Source organism: Odocoileus virginianus, chromosome 1 (assembly GCF_023699985.2).
Source record: "Odocoileus virginianus isolate 20LAN1187 ecotype Illinois chromosome 1, Ovbor_1.2, whole genome shotgun sequence".
Lineage (NCBI taxonomy): Eukaryota > Metazoa > Chordata > Mammalia > Artiodactyla > Cervidae > Odocoileus > Odocoileus virginianus.
The window spans coordinates 22976819-22999427 of NC_069674.1; the positions used below are offsets into that span (position 1 = coordinate 22976819).

The window sequence follows — 22609 nt, forward strand, 5'->3', positions numbered from 1 at the left end:
GAGATCACAACAGACAACACTGAAATACAAAGGATCATAAGAGACTACTACCAGCAGCTCTATGCCAATAAAATAGACAACTTGGAAGAAATGGACAAATTCTTAGAAAAGTATAACTTTCCAAAACTGAACCAGGAAGAAATAGAAGATCTTAACAGACCCATCACAAGCATGGAAATCGAAACTGTAATCAGAAATCTTCAGCAAACAAAAGCCCAGGACCAGATGGCTTCACAGCTGAATTCTACCAAAAATTTAGAGAAGAGCTAGCACCTATCTTACTCAAATTCATCCAGAAAATTGCAGAAGGTAAACTTCCAAACTCATTCTTTGAGGCCACCATCACCCTAATTCCAAAACCAGACAAAGATGCCACAAAAAAAGAAAACTACAGGCCAATATCACTGATGAACATAGATGCAAAAATCTTTAACAAAATTGTAGCAAACAGAATCCAATGACATATTAAAAAGATCATACATCATGACCAAGTGGGCTTTATCCCAGGAATGAAAGGATTCTTTAACATCCACAAATCAATCAATGTAATACACCACATTAACAAATTGAAAGATAAAAACCATATGATTATCTCAATAGATTCAGAAAAAGCCTTTGACAAAATTCAACGCCCATTTATGATAAAAACTCTCCAGAAAGCAGGAATAGAAGGAACATACCTCAACATAATAAAAGCTATATATGACAAACCCACAGCAAACATTATCCTCAATGGTGAAAGCATTTCCCCTAAAATCAGGAACAAGACAAGGGTGCCCACTCTCACCACTACTATTCAACATAGTTTTGGAAGTTTTGGCCACAGCAGTCAGAGCAGAAAAAGAAATAAAAGGAATCCAGATCTCTCTGTTTGCAGATGACATGATCCTCTACATAGAAAACCCTAAAGACTCTACCAGAAAATTACTAGAGCTAATCGATGAATATAGTAAAATTGCAGGATATAAAATTAACACACAGAAATCCTTTGCATTCCTATACACTAACAATGAGAAAATAGAAAGAGAAATTAAGGAAACAATACCATTCACCATTGCAACAAAAAGAATAAAATACTTAGGAGTATATCTACCTAAAGAAACAAAAGACCTATACATAGAAAACTATAAAACACTGATGAACGAAATTAAAGAGGACACAAATAGATGGAGAAATATACTGTGTTCATGGATTGGAAGAATCAATATTGTGAAAATGAGTACACTACTCAAAGCAATCTATAGATTCAATGCAATCCCTATCAAGCTACCAACAGTATTCTTCACAGAACTAGAACAAATAACTTCACAATTTGTATGGAAATACAAAAAACCTCAAATAGCCAAAGCAATCTTGAGAAAGAAGAATGGAACTGGAGGAATCAACCTGCCTGACTTCAGACTCTACTACAAAGCCACAGTCATCAAGACAGTATGGTACTGGCACAAAGACAGAAATATAGATCAATGGAACAAAATAGAAAGCTCAGAGATAAATCCACGTACCTATGGACACCTTATTCGACAAAGGAGGCAAGAATATACAATGGAAAAAAGACAACCTCTTTAACAAGTGGTGCTGGGAAAACTGGTCAACCACTTGTAAAAGAATGAAACTAGAACACTTTCTAACACCATACACAAAAATAAACTCAAAATGGATTAAAGATCTAAATGTTAAGACCTGAAACTATAAAACTCCTAGAGGAGAACATAGGCAAAACACTCTCCAACATGAATCACAGCAAGATCCTCTATGACCCACCTCCCAGAATATTGGAAATAAAAGCAAAAATAAACAAATGGGACCTAATGAAACTTAAAAGCTTTTACACAACAAAGGAAACTATAAGCGAGGTGAAAACACAGCCTTCAGAATGGGAGAAAATAATAGCAAATGAAGAAACAGACAAAGGATTAATCTCAAAAATATACAAGCAACTCCTGCAGCTCAATTCCAGAAAAATAAATGACCCAATCAGAAAATGGGCCAAAAATCTAAACAGACATTTCTCCAAAGAAGACATACAGATGGCTAACAAACACATGAAAAGATGCTCAATATCACTCATTATCAGAGAAATGCAAATCAACCACAATGAGGTACCATTACACGCCAGTCAGGATGGCTGCTATCCAAAAGTCTACAAGCAATAAATGCTGGAGAGGGTGTGGAGAAAAGGGAACCCTCTCACACTGTTGGTGGGAATGCAAACTAGTACAGCCACTATGGAGAACAGTGTGGAGATTTCTTAAAAATCTGGAAATAGAACTGCCATATGACCCAGCAATCCCACTCCTGGGCATACACACTGAGGAAACCAGATCTGAAAGAGACACGTGTACCCCAATGTTCACCGCTGCACTGTTTATAATAGCCAGGACATGGAAACAACCTAGATGCCCATCAGTAGATGAATGGATAAGGAAGCTGTGGTACATATACACAATGGAAAATTACTCAGTCATTAAAAAGAATACATTTGAATCACTTCTAATGAGACGGATAAAACTGGAGCCCATTATACAGAGTGAAGTAAGCCAGAAAGATAAACACCAATACAGTATACTAATGCATATATATGGAATTTAGAAAGATGGTAATAACAACCCTATATGCAAGACAGCAAAAGACACACAGATGTATAGAACAGACTTTTGGACTCTATGGGAGAAGGCGAGGGTGGGATGATCTGAGAGAACAGCATTGAAATATGTATATTGTCAAGTGTGGAACAGATTGCCAGTCCAGGTTGGATGCATGAGTCAAGTGCTCAGAGCTGGTGCACTGGGATGACCGAGAGGGATGGGATGGGGAGGGAGGATCGGGATGGGGAACACATGTAAATCCATGGCTGACTCATGTCAATGTATGGCAAAAACCACTACAATACTGTAAAGTAATTAGCCTCCAACTAATAAAAGTAAATGAAAAAAAAATTTTTAATAACTTTAACAATAAAAAATTCTTAAAATACCAGGATAGATAAGAAGCTTTCTTTTCCAAATCCTTCAAAACATAACATCCCCAGCCCAAGATAATCAATTTCACTTAAAACATTCTCTGAAATCACTAAAAATTATGAAAACCATGAAAATTTATAGCACAGATTTAAAGCTTATCATTAAAACTAATTATTTATTATTTTTAACATAGCCAGTATATAACTCCATGTAGCCCCAGAATAAAACTCTATTAAAAGAAGAAAAGTAGTCAAGGTGCTTAGTTGATTAACTCATCCATGCATTTAATAAACACTATGCTGGACTACTGGCTCAGCTGGTAAAGAATCTGCCTGTGGTGTGGGAGACCTGGGTTCGATCCCTGGCTTGGGAAGATCCCCTGAAGAAGGGAAAGGCTACCCACTTCAGTATTCTGGCCTGGAGAATTCCATGGACTGTATAGTCCATGGGGTCCCAAAGAGTCAGACACGACTGAGTGACTTTCACGCACTCACTCATGCTGGACTACAATGATGGCGGGGGGCGAAATTTCACAGTCCTTATGGAGCTTGTGGTCTAACTGAGGGACAGCTATAAATCAAATAATTATACAAATAAATCCATAATTATAAACTGTATGAAGTGATATATAAGAAGGCTATATATCTCTATGAATGCATTTAACCACAGGGGCAGTGAAGGGTGCAGAGTTCTTTGGTGGGATGGGATCAGTTATATATTCCTGTGAGAGTGACATTCCAGCTGATAGCTGAATAATAAGTAAGAGTTAGGTTTCGGGACTCTTTTGATCACACTACTTAAATCAAAAGGGAAGAAAGGGGACAATGAAAGGAAGGGGAAAGGAGACATATTCAAGGATGCTTAAAATAATTTAACGTTTTCTATTTACCCAAAACAACAAACACATTGTTGCTATTATTGTTTAGTCACTCAGTGGAGTCCAACTCTTTTGCCACCCCATAGAATGCAGCCCACCAGGCTTCTCAGTTCATGGGGATTTCCCAGGCAAGAATACTGAAATGGGTTGCCATTTCCTTCTCCGGGGGATCTTCCTGACCCAGAGATGGAACCTGTGTCTCCTGCATTGGCAGATGAGTTCTTTTTATTTTTCTTAAATTATTTCTTACTTTTATTGATAGATAATTACAATATTGTCATTGATTTTGCCATACATCAATATGAATCAGCCACAGGTATACACGTGTCCCCTCCATCCTGAATCCCCCTCCCATCTCCCTCACCACCCTACCCCTCCAGGTTGTCACAGAGCACTGGCTTTGGGTGCCTGGCAGGTGGATTCTTTACCACTGAGGTGATAAATGTAATAAATATCAGTCATCTTGTAGAAGTGTAAGGATATTTTTAAAGTAATAAATATTAACAATATTTACAACTCAAAGAATTTACATTGGAAGATCTTCCTTTTAAACAATGCCTTCACAACAATGCCACGAAAGTTCTAAAAAAAATAAAGATAAATATAAAAATCATATTTTAGGAAGGGAAAATAACTATATATACTATGAAGCAGGGCAAAGGCTATCAGAGTTTTGCCAAGAGAACACAAAGTCATAACAAACATCCTCTTCCAACAACACAAGAGAAGACTTTACACATGGACATCACCAGATGGTCAATACCAAAATCATTGAGCATATTCTTCACAACTGAAAATGGAAAAGTTTTACACATTCAGCAAAGACAAGACCTAGAGCTAACGGTGGCTCAGATCATGCTCATTACTGCAAAATTCAGGCTTACACTGAAGAAAGACCATTTGGGTATGACCTAAATCAAATCCCTTATGATTACACAATGGAAGTGACAAATAGATTCAAGGGATTGAAGCTGGTAGACAGAGTACCTGAAGAACTATGGACAGAGGTTCATAACACTGTACAGGAGGTGGTGACCAAAACTCCTTAAAAAAAAAAAACCCCAAAAAAAGAAATGCAAGAAGTTAAAATGGTTGTCTGAGGCGGCCTTACAAATAACATGAAAAAAAGAAGAGAAGCAAAAGGCAAAGGAGAAAAAGAAACATATTCCCAACTGAATCCAGAGTTTCAGAGAACAGCAAGAAGAGATAAGACAGCCTCCTTAAGTGAACAATACAAAGAAATAGAGGAAAACAACAGAATGGGAAAGACTAGAGATCTCTTCAAGAAAACTGGAGATACCAATGGAACATTTCATGCAAAGATGGGCACAATAAAGGACAGAAATGGTATGGACCTAACAGAAGCAGAAGAGATTAAGAAGAGGTGGCAAGAATACACAGAACTATACAAAAAAAGGTCTTTATGAACCAGATAACCACAATGCTGTGGTCACCCATCTAGAGCCAGACATCCAGGAGTGTGATGTCAAGTGCGTCTTAGGAGACATTACTATGAAAAAACTAGTGGAGGTGATGGAATTCCAGCTGAGCTATTTCAAATCCTAAAAGATGATGCTGTTAAAGTGCTGCATTCAATATATCAGCAAATTTCGAAAAGTCAGCAGGAGCCACGGGACTGGAAAAGGTCACTTTTCATTCCAATCCCGAAGAAAGGCAATGCCATAGAATGTTCAAACTACCATACAACTGCATTCATTTCACATGCTAGCGAGGTAATGCTCAAAACCCTTCAAGCTAGGCTTCAACAGTACCTAAACTGAGAACTCCAGATGTACAAGCTAGATTTAGAAAAGGCAGAGGAACCAGAGATCAAGCTGTCAACACTGGCTGGATCATGCAGAGAGCTAAGTAATTCCAGTAAGACATCTACTTCTGCTTCACTGACTATGCTAAAGTCTTCGACTGTGTGGATCACAACAAACTGTGGAAAATTCTTAAAGAGATGGGAGTACCAGACCACCTTACCTGTCTCCTGAAAAACCTGTATGCAGGTCAAGAAGCAACAGTTAGAACTGGACATGGAACAATGGACTGGTTTCGAATTGGGAAAGGAATATGTCAAGGATGTATGCTGTCACCTTGCTTACTTCACTTATATGCAGAGTACATCATGTGAAATGTCAAGCTGGATGAATCATAAGCTGGAATCAAGACTGCCAGGAGAAATATCAATAACCTCAGATATGCAGATGATACAACTCTGATGACAGAGAGTGAAGAGGAAGTAAAAAGCCTCTTGATGAGGGTGAAACAGTACAATGAAAAGGTTGGCTTAAAACTCAACATTCAAAAAAGGAAGATCACAGCATCCAGTCCAATGATTTCATGACAAACAGAAGGGGGAAAAGTGGAAGCAGAGACAGATTTTATTTTCTTGTGCTCCAAAATCACCGCAGACAGTGACTGCAGCCATGAAATTAAAAGATGTTTCCTCCTTGGAAGAAAAGCTATGACAAACCTAGGCAGCATATTAAAAAGCAGAGACATTATTTTGCTAACAACGGTCCATAGTCAAAGCTATGGTTTTTACAGTAGTCATGTACGGATGTGAGAGTTGGACCATAAAGAAGACTAAGCGCCGAAGAATTGCATTCAAATCGTGGTGCTGAAGAAGACTCCTGAGCATCCCTTGGACAGCAAGGACACAAACCAGTCAGTCCTAAAGGAAATCAACCCTGAATTTTCTTCATTGGAAGGACTGATTCTGAAGCTGAAGCTCCAATACTCTGGCCACCTGATGCAAAATGCCAACTCACTGGGAAAGACCCTGATGCTGGCAAAGATGGAAGGTGGGAGGAGAAGAGTGTGGCAGAGGATGAGATGGTTGGATGGCATCACGAACTCAATGGACATCGGTTTGAGCAAACTCTGGGAGAAAGTGTGCTGTAGTCCATGGGGTTGCAATCAGTTGGACACAACTTAGCGACTGAACAACAACAATGACAAAGATTAAACTCTCAATTTCTGGACCTCATAAACAAATAAGTGTCAAAAGATTCAATAAGTATTTAAAACAGCTGCTAACAAATAATGTTATTTATAGTCCCTATTTCCCACCAGATATTAGGAATAAACAGTTACAGTATCTAAAGGCAAAATGATGGAAAACATTAAGCAAAAATATCTGGGGCCCAAGTGTTAGGACAGTATGTTAACATAACCATGAAGATTTCAGAAGCCTACAAAAATATAAGTCTATTCCATAAGAACCAAACACAAAAAGATTTCTGCTTCTGGTTATGACAGAATAGCCCACAGCAGACCAACATTACCTTTTATAACCAGAAAAGCTGTATAAAATAGAAACAAAGTTCTTAAGGTATCAGAGACTTTCTGAGGTAGTTAGGATTTCATTTAACAAAGAACTTGTTAAAAGGAGCCCCAGATTCTGTGCAGCTTTCCCTCTCAGGGTATTCCAGCTATTTCTTTAATGCCACAGAACAGGGACTGAGGGACTTCCTGAGTGGTCCAGTTGCTAAGACTCCAAGCTCCAAATGCAGGGACCCGAGTTCAATCCCTGGCCAAGGAACTAAATCGCACAGGCCACAACTAAAAATTCCATGTGCCACAACTAAGACCCAGTACAGCCAAATAAACAATAAATTTTAAAAAAAATTTTAAAGATAAGGAGCTGAGAAGCCAAGAAAGGACAGCTACTAAAGGGCAGAAAAGTCAGCAGAGGTTTTGGCATTTTCAAGGAGATAAGGGGACAAAACTTGGTAACTGGATCTTGCCATGACATGCCAGATTTGAGGGATTAAGATCCCATAGAAAAGGAAGGTACAAAAGAACAAACCTGACAATGTGTACTGATTTTCCTCTTAAAAGCATTTGTCAATTCCTAAAACGAAAAAAGCAAAAAGCTAAAAATCCAGCAGAAAACAATTGAAAGCAAGGAGCTCCTACTTTTAGGAGTCTCATGCTGTTGGGAATGCAAAAGCAGAAGAAGCCAGAGAAATACCCAGTGTCTCAGCTGTTCCCTGGAGGGCTACCAAAGTTGTACAAGCTAGATGTTTACAAAATCTGAACCCAGCCTCAAGTAAGCTCAATTCCAAACTGTTGAAGTGATCTGCCTCTATTTTATCTGCCAGCCAGAAGATGACTGAACCCTCTCTAGAGAAATGCTAGAACAGTATAGGCAACTAACTATAATTCCTAATTGCATCTAAAATTCTAAATATAGTGTCTAGTATTCAATCAAAAGTTACTCCCCAAAACAATGGTAATAATAACAACACCACCAAGATGCTATGCCATGCCATGCCAAGTCACTTCAGTTGTGTCCGACTCTGCAACCCCATGGGCAGCAGCTCACCAGGCTCCCCTGTCCACAGGATTCTCCAGACAAAAATACTGGAGTGGGTCACCATTTCCTTCTCCAACCACCAAGATAAAAATGTGTGAAAAAAGACAATAGAAAGAGAGCTAAAAGTGATCCAGATAGTGGAGTTTTCAGACAGACTCTTAAGCAATTTGGCTGATGTCAAGAAAACAGACCACAATATGGAGATTTTCACCAGAGAATTAGAATCTATTTTTTAAAAGAGGGAAAATCAAACAAAAGTCTAGCACTAAAAAAAATAGCTGAAATCAAGAATAACATAAATGGGATCAAAAGCTGACAAGACACGCCAGAATAGAGGACTAGTGAACTGGAACACAGGTTAAGTAAAGCCTATCCAGAACGAGAAACAAGGAGAAAGAAAAAAAAAAAAAAAAGATTAAAAAAACAGAAAAAAGTATAAAGGATATATGGAACAAGACAAAAGGTATAGTATGGATTTAACCAAAGTCAGAGAAGGAAGAAGGAAAAAAAGGGGATAGAAAGAATATCTTTAGGCCCTCGCCCCCGAGCTGCGAGGCTGCAGGACTGGTGCCGCAGTCGCCGCCTCGGCCATCCCACAGCTGCCTGTCCACCTCCGCCACCGCTTAGCCGTGCTCGGAGCCCAGCCGAGGAGGTTGCCGCCGCCGCCAGGAGCCCGCAGCCCGCCGCCGTCGCCCTCCGAGGGCGCCCCAGGCCGCGCCACGGTGAAGGTGACGTTCAATTCGGCTCTGGCCCAGAAGGAGGCCAAGAAGGACGAGGCCAAGAGCGGCGAGGAGGCGCTCATCATCCCTCCGGACGCCGTTGCCGTGGACTGCAAGGACCCAGATGACGTGGTTCCAGTTGGCCAAAGAAGAGCTTGGTGTTGGTGCATGTGCTTTGGACTGGCGTTTATGCTCGCGGGTGTCATTCTAGGGGGAGCGTACCTGTACAAATATTTTGCACTTCAACCAGATGACGTCTACTACTGTGGAATAAAGTACATCAAAGATGATGTCATCTTAAATGAGCCTTCTGCAGACGCCCCAGCCGCTCGCTACCAGACCATTGAGGAAAATATCAAGATCTTTGAGGAAGATGAAGTTGAATTCATCAGCGTGCCTGTCCCAGAGTTTGCAGATAGTGACCCTGCCAATATTGTTCATGACTTTAACAAGAAACTCACTGCCTATTTGGATCTTAACCTGGATAAGTGCTATGTGATTCCTCTGAACACTTCCATTGTCATGCCACCCAAAAACCTATTGGAGTTACTTATTAACATAAAGGCTGAGACCTACTTGCCTCAGTCATATCTGATTCATGAACACATGGTCATCACTGATCGCATTGAAAACATTGACCACCTGGGTTTCTATATTTATCGACTGTGCCATGACAAGGAAACGTACAAACTGCAACGCAGAGAAACCATTAAAGGTATTCAGAAACGTGAAGCCAGCATCTGTGCTACGATTCGGCATTTTGAGAACAGATTCGCCGTGGAAACTTTAATTTGCTCTTGAACAGTCAAGAAAAACATAATGGAGAGAAATTTAATACCACAGCATAACCCCACCCTTTGTATTTTGTGCAGTGATTATTTTTTTAAAAATCTTCATGTAAGGAGCACATAGGGCTTCACGATTTTTTCATCTCATTAACTCAATTAAAACCATTATCATTAAAAATCTTTTTTTCTTTCCAAGTGTGGTGTCTTTTATCTTGCATTAGTTATATGAAGTCATAGGTAATAGTACATTTCATCATAGAGCTTAGGTATTAGGAAGTGTTTAGATTTCATTAATCCATGTACCCAGATTTTTGTGTTTTGATTATGCATTTTCAAGAAGAGAGGTTCTCTAATAATCACATAGATGCATACGTCAAATGGACCACAGGGACTTCCTTGTAGCTGTTGCCCTGCTACTTGGTTTGTTAGAGCATTTTAGCACACATTTTAATTTTCTCCTCTACTTAAAATGTGTAGTATTTTCAGTGTCATATTTCACTATTTAGAGTATGATTTCCACCTGGATGTTTTAATATTCTAGGCATCTGGTGTAATGATATTTTAGAAACTGTTTGGAATTTAAGGAATAACTTGTATTACAAATTTGTATAATCTCTACCTGTGCAATGGAATATAAATATCACAAAGTTGTTTGAAAAAAAAAAAAAGAAAGAATATCTTTAAAAAGTAGTTTGGAAATTTTTTTCTGAACTAATGGTAGTCATACTGTAAATTCAAGAGGTATCAGAAACCCCAAACAGAATAAATACAGACAAAACCATTCTTAGGTGCTAATAGCAACATCTCTAAAATTAAAATCGATTGGAGGGAATTCTCTGGTGCTCAGTGGTGAAGAATCCGCCTGCCAATGCAGGGGACACGGATTCAATCCCTGGTCAGGGAAGATCCCACACGCCATAGAGCAGCCAAGCCCATGAGCCACCACTACGGAGCGTGTGCTGCAGAGTGCAGGAGCCACAGCTGCTGAAGCCCGCCTGCCCTGCAGCTGGCGTCCACAGAGAAGCCACTGAAGTGAGAAGCCCGTGCACCACAGCTGGAGAGTAGATCCCACTTGCCGCAACTAAAGCAAAGCCCAAACAGCAACAAAACCCCAGCACAGTCAAAAACAAACAAATAAAATTATTTTTTTAATCTACGGGAAAATCTCTCATAATTCCAAAGATGACTTCTGAATAACTGAAATACAGCAAAGTCAGATCACCAGCAACAGCTGAAATGTATCTTATCAACATATAGAACATCGCTGGATCAGCCTTAAACAAAAGTTAATGCAAATAACAGAGCTATTTGCCTATCTGCCAAAAAAAGAAAGAAAAAGTAAACATAATACTAAACTTCCTAGTATTTGATCAAGATAAAAAGTATTTCTACGTAGAAGGAAACTGACGATGCTCAGAGAACATCTTAATAAAAATCACAAAGATCCAATCCTAGGAGTCAGCTCCACAGATTCAATCTCCAGTTCATGATGCATCTCAAACTTTTCCTATATCCTGGTATCTTTATTTTCCTAAAGTTCTAAGATCACCAGACTGAAAATATCAGTCTTAGAACATTCAGTGAATAGTAAGGTTCCCAAGTCAGGCCAGTACCAATTTTAGTTTAGGGAAAGGGAAAAAAGGGAAGGAAAGAAAGAAAGAGAATGACAGTCCCCAGTCTCCAGGGGACTCCAAATTACTCCAAACTAGGGATTCACAACTCCTGGGTTTCAGAAGTCTACAGGATTGTAACAAATTCTCAAATTTATATGCACAGTAATCACTGTCTATATTCCAAACAAATAATAAATCTCACAAATGTGTTCTATTTTTCAAATATATATGATTAATAAACTAAAAATCCATTTAAAAGTTAAAATAAAGGAAGATGAGAGAGAAGAGAAAAGAAATGACAAGGAGCAATGTCACCTTTGAATTATGTAACCACTCTCTAGACATCTCTAAGGACCCATCTGACCAAAACCACATTCTTAACCCCAGATTACTAAGGATAACACCAAAGTAAACCCAGGGTACACAGAAACAGAGTTTCCTACACAAACAGCAGAAAAATAATCTGATATCTTTAATCCTACAATTCAACATCTCAGAACTCTTCATAAATGAATTCAAGATTTGTTTCTGTAAGGCAAAATGCCTTATTACTCCTAATGACCAAAGAACAATGAAAACAAAACAAACTCAGGGAGCCTAAATATTCCAAAATAGGGGATCAATGAAATAAAATGCCATAAAATCATTATAGGCATTATAATATATCCATAACAAATGATAATATAGAAGAATATTTAATAACATGAGGAAATATTTATCACATATTAAGAAGGAAAAAAAATACAGAACAGCAACAGAAGGACAATATCAAACTGGAAAACAGATACAGACAGAACGGAATATCTGGAATGATATGTATATATCGCAGGGCGATTAGCTATCTCTGGGTGGTGGGATTGAGAATAATTTAAATTTTGTTTCTATGAGTCTATTTTGCAAATATTCCTCCCATAACTCAGGGTGGGTGTTTTTTGGCAATTAGAAAAATATATTCATTTTTAAATGTAAAATTTTTAAACAGTTGAAATAGGTTCATCTCTCTTTTAAAATGCAAATCAGTTTTTTTATTACTTATTACTTTATTTACTTATTCTTGGCTGCGCCGAGTCTCTGTTGCTGCGTGAGCTTTTCCCTAGCTGAGGTGAGCAGGGACAAGGCTCTCGGTGTGGCTTCTTACTGCGGTGGCTTCTCCTGCTGTGGAGCACAGGCTCTAGCGTGTGCGGGCTTCAGTAGTGGCGGCACACGGGCTCGGTAGCGGCAGCATGAGGCCTCGACAGTTGCGGCTTCCAGGATCTAGAGCACAACTCACTACTTGTGGCACACAGGCTTAGTTGCTCCCCAGTACGTAGGGTTCTCCTGGATCAGAAATCAAACCCGTGTCCGATTCCTTCCCACAGAACCACCCGGGAAGCCCTAAGATAGGTTCATCTCTTATCCTACATACAGGTTTAAATAATGTTTGATTTTAATACAAAAGACTAACAGATAAAAAAAGGTTAACATTTCAAAATGTATCCAATTTTACTACCTAAACTAAAGAAGTCTTTCACTGTATGTAAACAAGAGAAAGAGCATCACATACCAATAAAATTACTTAATATGTACATATACTTTCAAAGGTCCTCCCAATTTTTATATTAATACATTAAAACTTAAATGTCAAGATAATATAGTATATCTAAATATCTTTCCCTCTCTCCATTCTAACCTTATAGCACTTTTTAATCTGTATTCCCAATTAGGAACATACCACAGCCATGTATAACACTGAAGCAGCTTTGATAACAGAAGTCAGGAAGTCCAAGATCAGATTCATATCTACTACCCTTTCAACTCTTAGAAGTGGACAATTTATATCACCTCTCTGAACCCCAGTTTCCCTAGCTGTAAAAGAGAATGATGATATTTATCATAGAGTTTTTCTGAAGACGAAATCAAGGAAACATGCTAAGTCCTAAACATGGTGCCTGACCATTAGGAGGTACTCAGTGGGGGCTGGTTACTAGAGGCACATGCATGAGTTTTTAAATCTGAGAACTTGCCAAGCCTCCTGAAAACTCCGACCTTGGGCAAGTTACTTGATCTATATGGACCTTGGTCTCTTCATAGGCAAAATAGATACAATACCTATCCACCAGGTTTGCAGTTAAGGATCTGGTAAAATTATACACAAAAATCATCTTGCACACAGTAGGTGCTCCATAAATTGTAATATCACTATTAACAAGAATAATACATATCTGAGTATAGAGATCAGCAGTTTATAAAGTACTTTTACATATAAGAGTGCATCTAATTCTAAGAATTCACCATCATTTAAACAGATGCATTTCTCTTTAATTCCCAGAATAGCTGTAAACTTCAGAAAAAGGTAAAACACAAGCAAACTTTTTAAGCACACTGAAAAAACAAAGGCTACTTCATTAGTTTCAAAATAAAATTGTGTTATCTATAATGCAATCTGCTTTAACATTTTTCAAGTCCTAGAAGAAAAATGTTCTTTACTCCCTTTGAAAGAAACAGTTTAAGTCTTTAGAAAAAAAATCTAAGATCTGAATTTTCCTTTTTTTTATGACTTCACATTATCTTTCAGAACAACTAAAATGTAAGTGCCTTTAATATAAGAACTCTTTCAAATCTTCTCCACCTTGGGGCAGAAGCAGAACAGCTCCAAAGCTAAGACCAAGCCTGACTGCCTGAGTTCAAATCCTGATTCTGTACAGGAGTTAAAACTTGACCTGAGGCAAATTTTAACATCTCCATATCTGTTGCTTCAGTTGAAAATGAAGATTCCTCACATAACTGTTGTGAGGATTAAATGAGTTAATACACTTATTTGTTCATAAGAGAGCCTAGCAAATGGAAGGCCCATTATTGTTACTATCTTATTGTTGTTACTACCTTATTATTACCCCCTCAAGACGCTTTGATCAGTGACTTATAAGCAATAAATAATGGCTACTCTGTAGACAATTTCATTGCTAGTCGCTCAATCATGTCCAACTCTTTGCAACCCCATGGACTGTAATCCACCAGGCTCCTCTGTCCATGGAACTCTCCTGGCAAGAATACTAGAGCGGGTAGCCATGCCCTTTTCCAGGGGATTATTCCTTGTTGGCTCAGATGGTAAAGAATCCACTTGCAATGCAAGAGATCCGGGTTGGATCCCTGGGTTGGAACGATCCCCTGCAGAAGGGAATGGCTACCAACTCCAGTATTCTTGCCTGGAGAAGTCCATGGACAGAGGAGCCCAGCGGGCTATAGTCCATGGAGTTGAAAAGAGTCAGACAGGACTGAGGGAACATTTTCACTTTTTTTCAGACAATTTCAACAAAAGGCTTTATTTAAAACTAGACTTTAACATGTCTGTCACTGCCAGTAAAGGTACAGCAATTGCTGTTAAGACTTTAGGGCCAAAGTAAGTAAAGTCAATCCCTTTCTTAAGCTTCCTATCATACAAAGCTACAACTTAGCCTTAGTTGCTAATAGAAGTCCAGAGTCATCCTTATTTGCAATTAGAAATTCAGGTACGGCATATACCAATCCAGCAGACATGAAACTCTCAAACCCAAGATCCATAATACTCAACTCCTTTGAAGAAAAAGTTCAGATTACTCCCCTATTATAATAGTTTAGTGCTTTAAAATAAAAACTATACTGCATAAGTCAACAGAATATCATAAAGACTAAAAACACAATAAATGAAATTGTTTGAATATTAAATATGTACTAAATACTAGTTTATGAATATATCTGAGAAAATTGCAATAGATTTCTCCTATTACAAATGGCTGTCTCTTAACTCCAAACTTAGTATGCTGTCCACATCTGGGGCCAAGATAATGAGACAAAGTCAAAGTAAAGTTGCCATCCCACTAAATCATTGCCTGCTTGAAACATACGCTTCCCTTTTTATTCCTAACTCAGGTAAGACTTATGATACCCAAGTCTCACCCTATGAACAGAAATTTAAGGAGTGAAATCCTAGAAGCGGTCTAACTTGAGACCAGGAAAATGTTCCCAGAGTTATTAGATCAAACAATGCCAAACCAGTTCCCAACTCTATGTGATTCTAACTTGGGTACAGAAAAATGATGATTACCTTCAGACTCAACAATTTGGTAAGCCCTGAAAAACAGAAGTCAAGTACCGAGGGGCACATTTCAACTCCAGCTGAGGGCTGGAATGTTGACCTGGTTCACGCTCACGTTAAAAGTTGGATGTCATTATCCATCAGGGACACAGTCACACAGCAACCATCAACAGGACACAGGCCACATCAGGCCACAGGTCACTTGGCCTCCTTCACTGAACCACATCCTACTAAAGGCCTGACTGCCAACCCTTGACCTGGAGAACACCACAACGGGCTGGCAATCAAGACAGAGTCTTGCAGTTATAGATCCATTTTTAGATTTTTGACTGATTTGACTAGAGAAATCACATTTGAGAAAGCGTGAAGAACTTTTGAAATACAGGTGGCAAACTTTTTAAGTTATGCTTCACATATCTAGTCACTTTATTTGTTCAGTAACATAAAAACATACCACTTGTAACTTGTTTTGCTCATGAAATCATTTCTGGACTTGTAAAATGATGGTCCAGGGGGACAACCAGCACTTTTCTTCAGGGTCTGCACAGATCTTAAAACCTCACTAAGCTCGTTTCTCTATCAGTATGTATTGATAAAACTGGAGTTCCATTTGCTCCTTCTCTCCAAGATGAGCTAAAGCTAAGTAAATACTGAACCAAAGTACTGTCAGCATTTCAGAAGCAATCTGCTACAGAAAAACACATGGTTTTTTTCTGCAATTCTTTTTAACACCTAAGTTGGAGATTCAGACCGAGTGAGTGTTGGAAGTCAGATTCATTAAAGTCAGACTTTTTTGTCTCTATTTGAGCTTCTGGACTGGGAAATTGGTCTGTGTCTACATAAATCTAAGCTCTGAGCCATCATATAATGGAACTCTTCTGTAATGTCTCTCCTGCCCACTCTCTTTTTCAGAACTACCAGCCGGAAACGGTACCCTCTGCAAATCCTACAACGTATGCCCACTTGCAAAGACTTCACAACTTTTCGGCCGCCTGTGACTTTTACCACTCTTCTGGAGCTAATCGCTTTTAATGACCACCGCCCCCCTCCCCCAAGAAGAATCACTCTTCTCCACGTTACACTTCGTCCCCGCAGCAACCGACTGAACCTTCTCCCGGGTCTCCGGCGCCCTCGGACGCCCTTAGACATCTTCACCAGTTTGTCCGCGGTCCCGAGCCTGAGAGCCCTGACTCCTGCCTCACGTCCCTGAGCCGCCCGCCCCCAAGCCCTTCTCAACTCCCAAACACGGCCGCAGCATCACCTGGCTCCCGCTGTCCTACGCGTCCCGGCGCCGCCACACACCTCGCCCCTTTCACCCCGACCTTGCTTTCCGAATCCTAACCCCTCCCCGAGGCGGGGGCGGGCAAGGGCTCTCGGCGGCTGCACTGAGACTCCGGAGGCCGCGCGTCCCCCTCACCAGGCCCCGCCTGGGCCTCTCGGCACGGCTGCCCTCCACGGCCCCCCTGCCCGAGTCGTGCTTACGCCGAAGAGTAGGGCAGCACGAGCCCAGGACTCGGCACTTACTCCGGAAGGTAGGTGGAGGAGAAGGAGCTCCACTTGTGTAGCGCGTAGGGCAGAAGCCGGCACTCGGGCGCCGCAGCAACAGACCCGCCAGCCGCCATCTTGTCAGCACCGAAGCGGCCGCCACCGACCGCCCGCCTAGCGGAGAGGAGGGAAGGGGCGTGGCCTGCACTTAAAGGGGCCGCGGCCCTCCTGGGCGGTCAGCTGGGTCTCGCGTCGTGAGCGCTGCGTCAAGCAGTGAGACGCACGAGGGTCGGCTATTCACCCTGGGGGTCTCCGCCGCTGAGCCCCCCTGAATGACTGACTGGCGGAAACTGGCACTGGAGGGTGAGCACCTGAGGGGCTCTCCAGTGGGGCTTGTAAAGGAATGGCTTAAATGACTTCTCTTGAAAGCTGAGGTAAGGGAAAAGCCAAAAATATTGTGAAAAGAAATAAATTGTAGTTATCGGCCAGGATGGGAAAATGAGAAGAACTTGGAGAAGGGACCGCCAGTGAGACTGGAAACCACAGCTCACTGCAGTTTCTAAATTCTTTAAAGAAACGCATTGAAGGGAACGAGTGGCATAGCTAACGGCCCTTCCTTCTGGAGTTGTCCTGGTTTTAAATGTCTTGTCGCCTGTTCCACACAGTCACATGGAGACAGGGAGAGGAAAGGCTGGGGTGTCCTGTCACCCTGCTGTTGTCAGTGTGTGAGGCCCTTCGTGGTAAGCATCTGTTGGGAGCCCGCTCAGACCCGTCTTGCGCAATCCACTTGCTCAGTAATGACATTCACCCAGAGACCAGAAAAACCCTGAAGGAGTCGGGAAGCTGGGTGTCGTCATTCTTCCCGCTGGTAAGTCTTTCTACTTTAAGCTGACAGATACTTATTTCGCCCCAAAATTCTGAAAGAGCAAGAGATAGAGAGTTTCAAGAAGATGAGCACAGAGGGACCGACAGACAGCCTATGTGCTTGGAATTCCATGTGGTCATCGTGTGTGTGTTCAGTCGCTCAGTCGTGTCTGACTCTTTGTGACCCCATGGACTGTAGCCCGCCAGGCTCCTCTGTCCATGGGATTCTTCAGGCAGGAATACTGGGGTGGGATGCCATGCCCTCCTCCAGCGGAGTCTTCCCAACCCAGGGATTGAACCTAGGTCTCCCACATTGCAGGCAGATTCTTTAGCGTCTGAGCCACCAGGCAAGCCCACGTCATCACACCGGCTTCTTTTATCAAAAACGGAACACTTGACTCGAACTATCTAGCAGCTTTAGGTCATGTTCCCATCTAATACCTGTTAGTTAGCGTTGGGCACATCTATTCCTTGTCTTAGCCACTTCAATACCAAGAACTCTTCTCTCCTTGTGTAAGACGTTCTACTCCTGCTGCACAGCATCTTCGTCTCCACCTGACCTGACTGATGGAAAAACTCAAGCAAAGCATTTTTTTTTTTTTAGTGAATGACCGAGTTGAAACACCTCAGTACTCTCATTGTATTCTTTTCCCATTATAATCCTTAATCACCCAAAGTGATTAAGTACTCGAGTGGGTTGCCATTTCCTTTTCCAATCTTCCCAAACTTCCTCAAATCCTTTCCTGACTTCCAGCTTCCACAGGGGAGAACTTGGTAGTGGCCTCCGCTAGCATCTCAGATGGAGAATGCCAAATAGAAGTATGTTAACCTTTAAAAAATCATATGTGTTCTGTGTGTTGCAGCATGTTAGAAAAGCATTTGGTTCTTGACATAATGGTATAATCCCAGAAATGAAATTGGGACTACAGAGACAGTGGTAGAGGCCAGAGAAGGTTAATTAGTTCCAAAGATTAGTAGTTATTTGGGCAGGGGCAGAGTGGGGAGATACTTTTAAGAGGAAAAGGTTAAGATAAAGGTTAAGATAGTAACTCAGTTCAATTAGTTTGGGACTCAGAATTTGCTAATTACACCTCTTACCCTAAGGTAAATCATTCCTTGTCCTTTTCCAGATATAGAGTTATGGTCCTTGAGTGATCTTTTTTAAAAACACATATAAGTCAATTCTTAAGAAGACTCTTTTCAGTGACTTTCTATTCCCTTTGGGTAACACTGAAAGTCCTTAGCATAGGCCTTTCATATCCTGCTTTGATTACCTCTCTAGTCTTCCCTCTCTTCTTTCTCCTTTGCATTCCTTACTCCAGCCACACTAAACTAACACACTGACTGAATTGGCTCCTATAATTCTGTGCTCTCTCTGGTCTCCAGGGCTTGGTCTAAGCCAAGCCCAGAATACTCTCCCTCCTTTCTTCATCTTGCTAACTTCTGCTTGTTTTCCAGATTATTTCATTCTGGAAAATCAGTCATCATCACCTGTTTTGGGGTTAGGTGCCTTTTTTTTTTTTACATTTCCCTTGTCACCTTGAGCTTCCTTCCTTATTGTATTTCCTCTTTATTTCTCATTGTCTCCTCCTAAACTATAACTCCCTTGAAGGTAGGATTCATGCATATTTTGTTCATAGATGTATCCTTAACCCTGTTAGTCTTATGTATAGTGGGTGTTCAATAAATATTTATTGAAGAATGAATTAATTTTGCTAAAGGAGTACTTAGATTGCAAAGGAATAAGAATTCCAGGGACTTCTCAAACTACAAAAATGTATCCCTGAGGTATGATAGCCTCAGAGAATGTAAAGATCCAGGATAGCACGGCTTTCCTGCACCATAGATTTTACAAATGGTAGAATAATTTAAAGCATTCATATGTTAACAAAAATACAGATAGGGATGTTATATTCTGAACCCCATATTCATATAAATGTTAAGATGAAATAGAAGACTAAAGAAATTTCAAAATCTACAGAAGTCAGCCATAGTTCAGATCTCCTAAGGGTACATATTTATCTCCTCTGCCTTTGGGGAATTGCCTTAGTTGATGGGTTTTATTGTAAGGATACTGGGGAAGGCCTGGAAACTGTAGGCAGCCATTCTAGTTCCCCACACTCAAAGATTAGTATATATTGATGACCTCATGGAAAACTGGACAATGGATAATCATTTTTCAGGGATCAACAGCTCTAGTAATCCAGTTATCGTGTCATCTCCTAACAGAAATCATCCTTTACTCTGTGATAATGTCTCAACATGTTTCTCATAGCAAATACTGCTCAAAGAGAGTAACTGATTATATTTGGCTTATCACCATTCACTGTCTTTTCCTGCAAAAAAGAAAAAGATTTATTGAGAGGCTGTGATACGCCAGGCCCGGTCCTAGAGGCTAGGGAGGCAGGGATAAACAGACAAACCAGACAAGGACCCTGCTTTCATGAAGCTTACATCCTGACAGGCCAACATATAATAAATGTAGTAAACAAGTCAACTAGACTAATTTTATTCTGCACCCTTTCAGTGCTAATAAAAGACTACAATGGAGTAATATTTAGATCAGATGGGAAACTGTCTCTAAGAAGGTAATGTTTGCGCTAATACCTGTGCAGTGCAAAAATGCCACCCATGCAAAGGCTGATAAAAAACATTCTGGGAAGAGAGAATAAGCAAGTTCTTTGGGCCTGAGGGGGAAAGGTATTGTTGAAGAAGAAAGTGTGGTGGGAGCATAGTGATGAAGAGGGAGACTAGAATCAGAACACATAGTGCCCTAATAAGTCGTGGTAAGGAGTCATGACATGGAAATGTGAAGGGGAGACCTTTGTGAGGATTCAAGCCAAGGAGGAGCGTGATCCACTCCACATTTTGTACTGATCACTCTGCAAAACAGAAAATGGGATGGAAAGAGGCAAGAGTTGGAGGAAGGAGACTTGACAAGAGGTTAAGCCAAGGCAAGAAGTGATGGTGGCTTGCACTAACAGAGGAAGTAGAGAGAAGTGGTTGAATTGGCCTGTATTTTGGGAGTAAAGCCAGCTAGACTTGCTGATGAGGGAGGGAAGGCAGGAAGAAATGAAAAGAATTAAGGATAATTCCTGGGTCTTATGTTTGTACCACTGAATAACTAGTGATGCTTTTACTGAAAGAGGAAGATTTAGGGTTAGAACAGTTTTTAGGTAGAAGCAATCAAGAATTCTGATTTCAATGTACTATATAATGGATGCCTAATGGATATCCAAGTAGAATTGCCAAGCATCCAATGTGGGGATCTATATTGGTCAGTCTTATATCAGACCACCTCAAATAAGCACTTGACCTTCTTCATATCTCACCAATCAGTGCAAGCTTAGGCACTGATTCCTGGGTCAATCAATTTTTCTCTAAATAGCAGAGTCAGTATAGCTCTGCGTATAGCATCTCTGGAAAGAAGAAACCATTTGTGGCAGCCTTCTGGAGAAGGGGATCAAGGGTTACAGAGTAGTGAGGGAAAGAAACCCAGAGTATACATCAAAAATCTTGTTTGCAGTCCCAGTTCAGCTGCTTTTCTAGCTATGAAACCTTGGGAAAGTCAACTTCTCTGCATCTCATTTTCCACTACTGCAAAGTGACTGTAATAAAATCTATCTACTTCACAGGGAGGGTTTGAAAATCAAGCAAAGGAAGAGGGCCTAGCTTGTTTGCTATAAGTTCTCATTTTAATTGTCACACAAACTCTGAGAGAGAAATATTGTTATTCTCTTCTTCACAAATAAGAAAAATAAGACTCAGAAAGGTTAAATAATTGTTTGTTATCTTTAGTTTGCCCTCCCAGATGTGCAGGAGGGAGGAGAGTAAGCCTGGGGCGTGCCTTCCCCTGACCTCTCTAACTGTCAGCACAGAGGGCTGATCGGTCCCTTCAACCACAGGTCACAGGGTCTCCCAGGTGGTCTCTCTACACAGCTCTCTGGTACTGGGTTCCAGTAACCAGCCCCTCCCTTTGCTCCCTGTGGTTTCCCAGTGTGTTCTCAGATCTTTATAAATAGTCCCTTTATTAAACCTCTCCAATTGCCCAATTTGAGAATGCCATCTGTTTCCAGCTGGGACCCTAACTGTTACAGTAACTTATCCAAGGAAATATAGCTAGTCAGTAACAGAGCCAGAATCTCTGTTTCAAAAAGCCCATCTTGTTTGATAACATCCCCATTCCTTTCAGGTGGGAAGAGACTTAGCAAACTGTAAAGTGCTATTCAAAGATAGCGTTGCTAGTGTTGAAAGTGTGAGTTGCTCAGTCGTATCTAACTCTCTGTAACCCCATGGCCTGTTGCCTGCCAGACGCCTCTGTCCATGGAATTCCCCAAGCCGGAATACTGGAGTGGGTAGCCATTCCCTTCTCCAGAGGATCTTCCCAACCCAGGGATCAAACCCAGGTCTCCAGCATTGCAGGCAAATTCTTTACCGTCTGAGCCACCAGGGAAGCCCAGTCAAATATAAGATATGGTCAAATAATAAAGAGTTTAAAAGCAAAACAAATCCGGCTGACTTTATTTCTAGGCAAAGGAACATAATCAGTTGACTGAGTGGGGAAAAGGTGTTTTTTAATTTTTAGGAAGGGCTGTCATAATGTGTTGTACTAATTAAAGCTTCAAACAAATGCTCTAAATAGGCTGGACTAAATCCACAGCTTTGTATATATAATTGGTTAAAACAAGCCCCATACTTCATTGGTCAGGAAAAAAAGTCTTCAGATAGGCCCTTTAAGGGTCTTGCTTTAGCTTACCAGGATCATTCAAAGTTCATGGTTTCTTTAACAATCTCCAGCTGGTTAGGAGAGTTGAAGCACAACACAATACTCAGTGTGCTTGCTATGTGGTGGGCAAGCCCTGCTGTAAAAAGAAGAATTTCTTTTCACGATATTATGCAACAGATGAAGAAACTAATAC

The 22609-nt window shown here is 40.6% G+C and overlaps 1 protein-coding gene, 1 long non-coding RNA gene and 1 pseudogene across 5 annotated transcripts in view; 2 read left to right on the top strand and 1 right to left on the bottom strand.

Moving 5' to 3' along the window:
- Positions 1-22609, bottom strand: part of MKLN1 (muskelin 1) — a 377738-nt gene that overhangs the window by 196136 nt on the left and 158993 nt on the right. Inside the window, exon 1 of one of the 4 annotated variants that reach the window (XM_020894367.2) lies at positions 16866-16989. The exons of 2 other annotated variants lie outside the window; for them this stretch is intronic. In XM_020894367.2, coding sequence (XP_020750026.2) covers positions 16866-16963 — 98 coding nt within the window. In that variant the 5' untranslated portion in view covers positions 16964-16989. Of the gene's footprint in view, positions 1-16865; positions 16990-22609 lie in introns of those variants that run through there. One more of the 4 variants, XM_070465712.1, reaches the window with a different exon arrangement.
- On the top strand, positions 8614-9869 carry LOC139034739 (integral membrane protein 2B pseudogene; annotated as a pseudogene).
- The window catches only part of LOC139034454 (uncharacterized), a 32758-nt gene continuing 27201 nt past the window's right edge, over positions 17053-22609 (top strand). Inside the window, exons 1-2 of the long non-coding RNA XR_011486976.1 lie at positions 17053-17260; positions 17492-17694. This is a non-coding gene — a long non-coding RNA (uncharacterized lncRNA). The remainder of the gene's footprint in view (positions 17261-17491; positions 17695-22609) is intronic.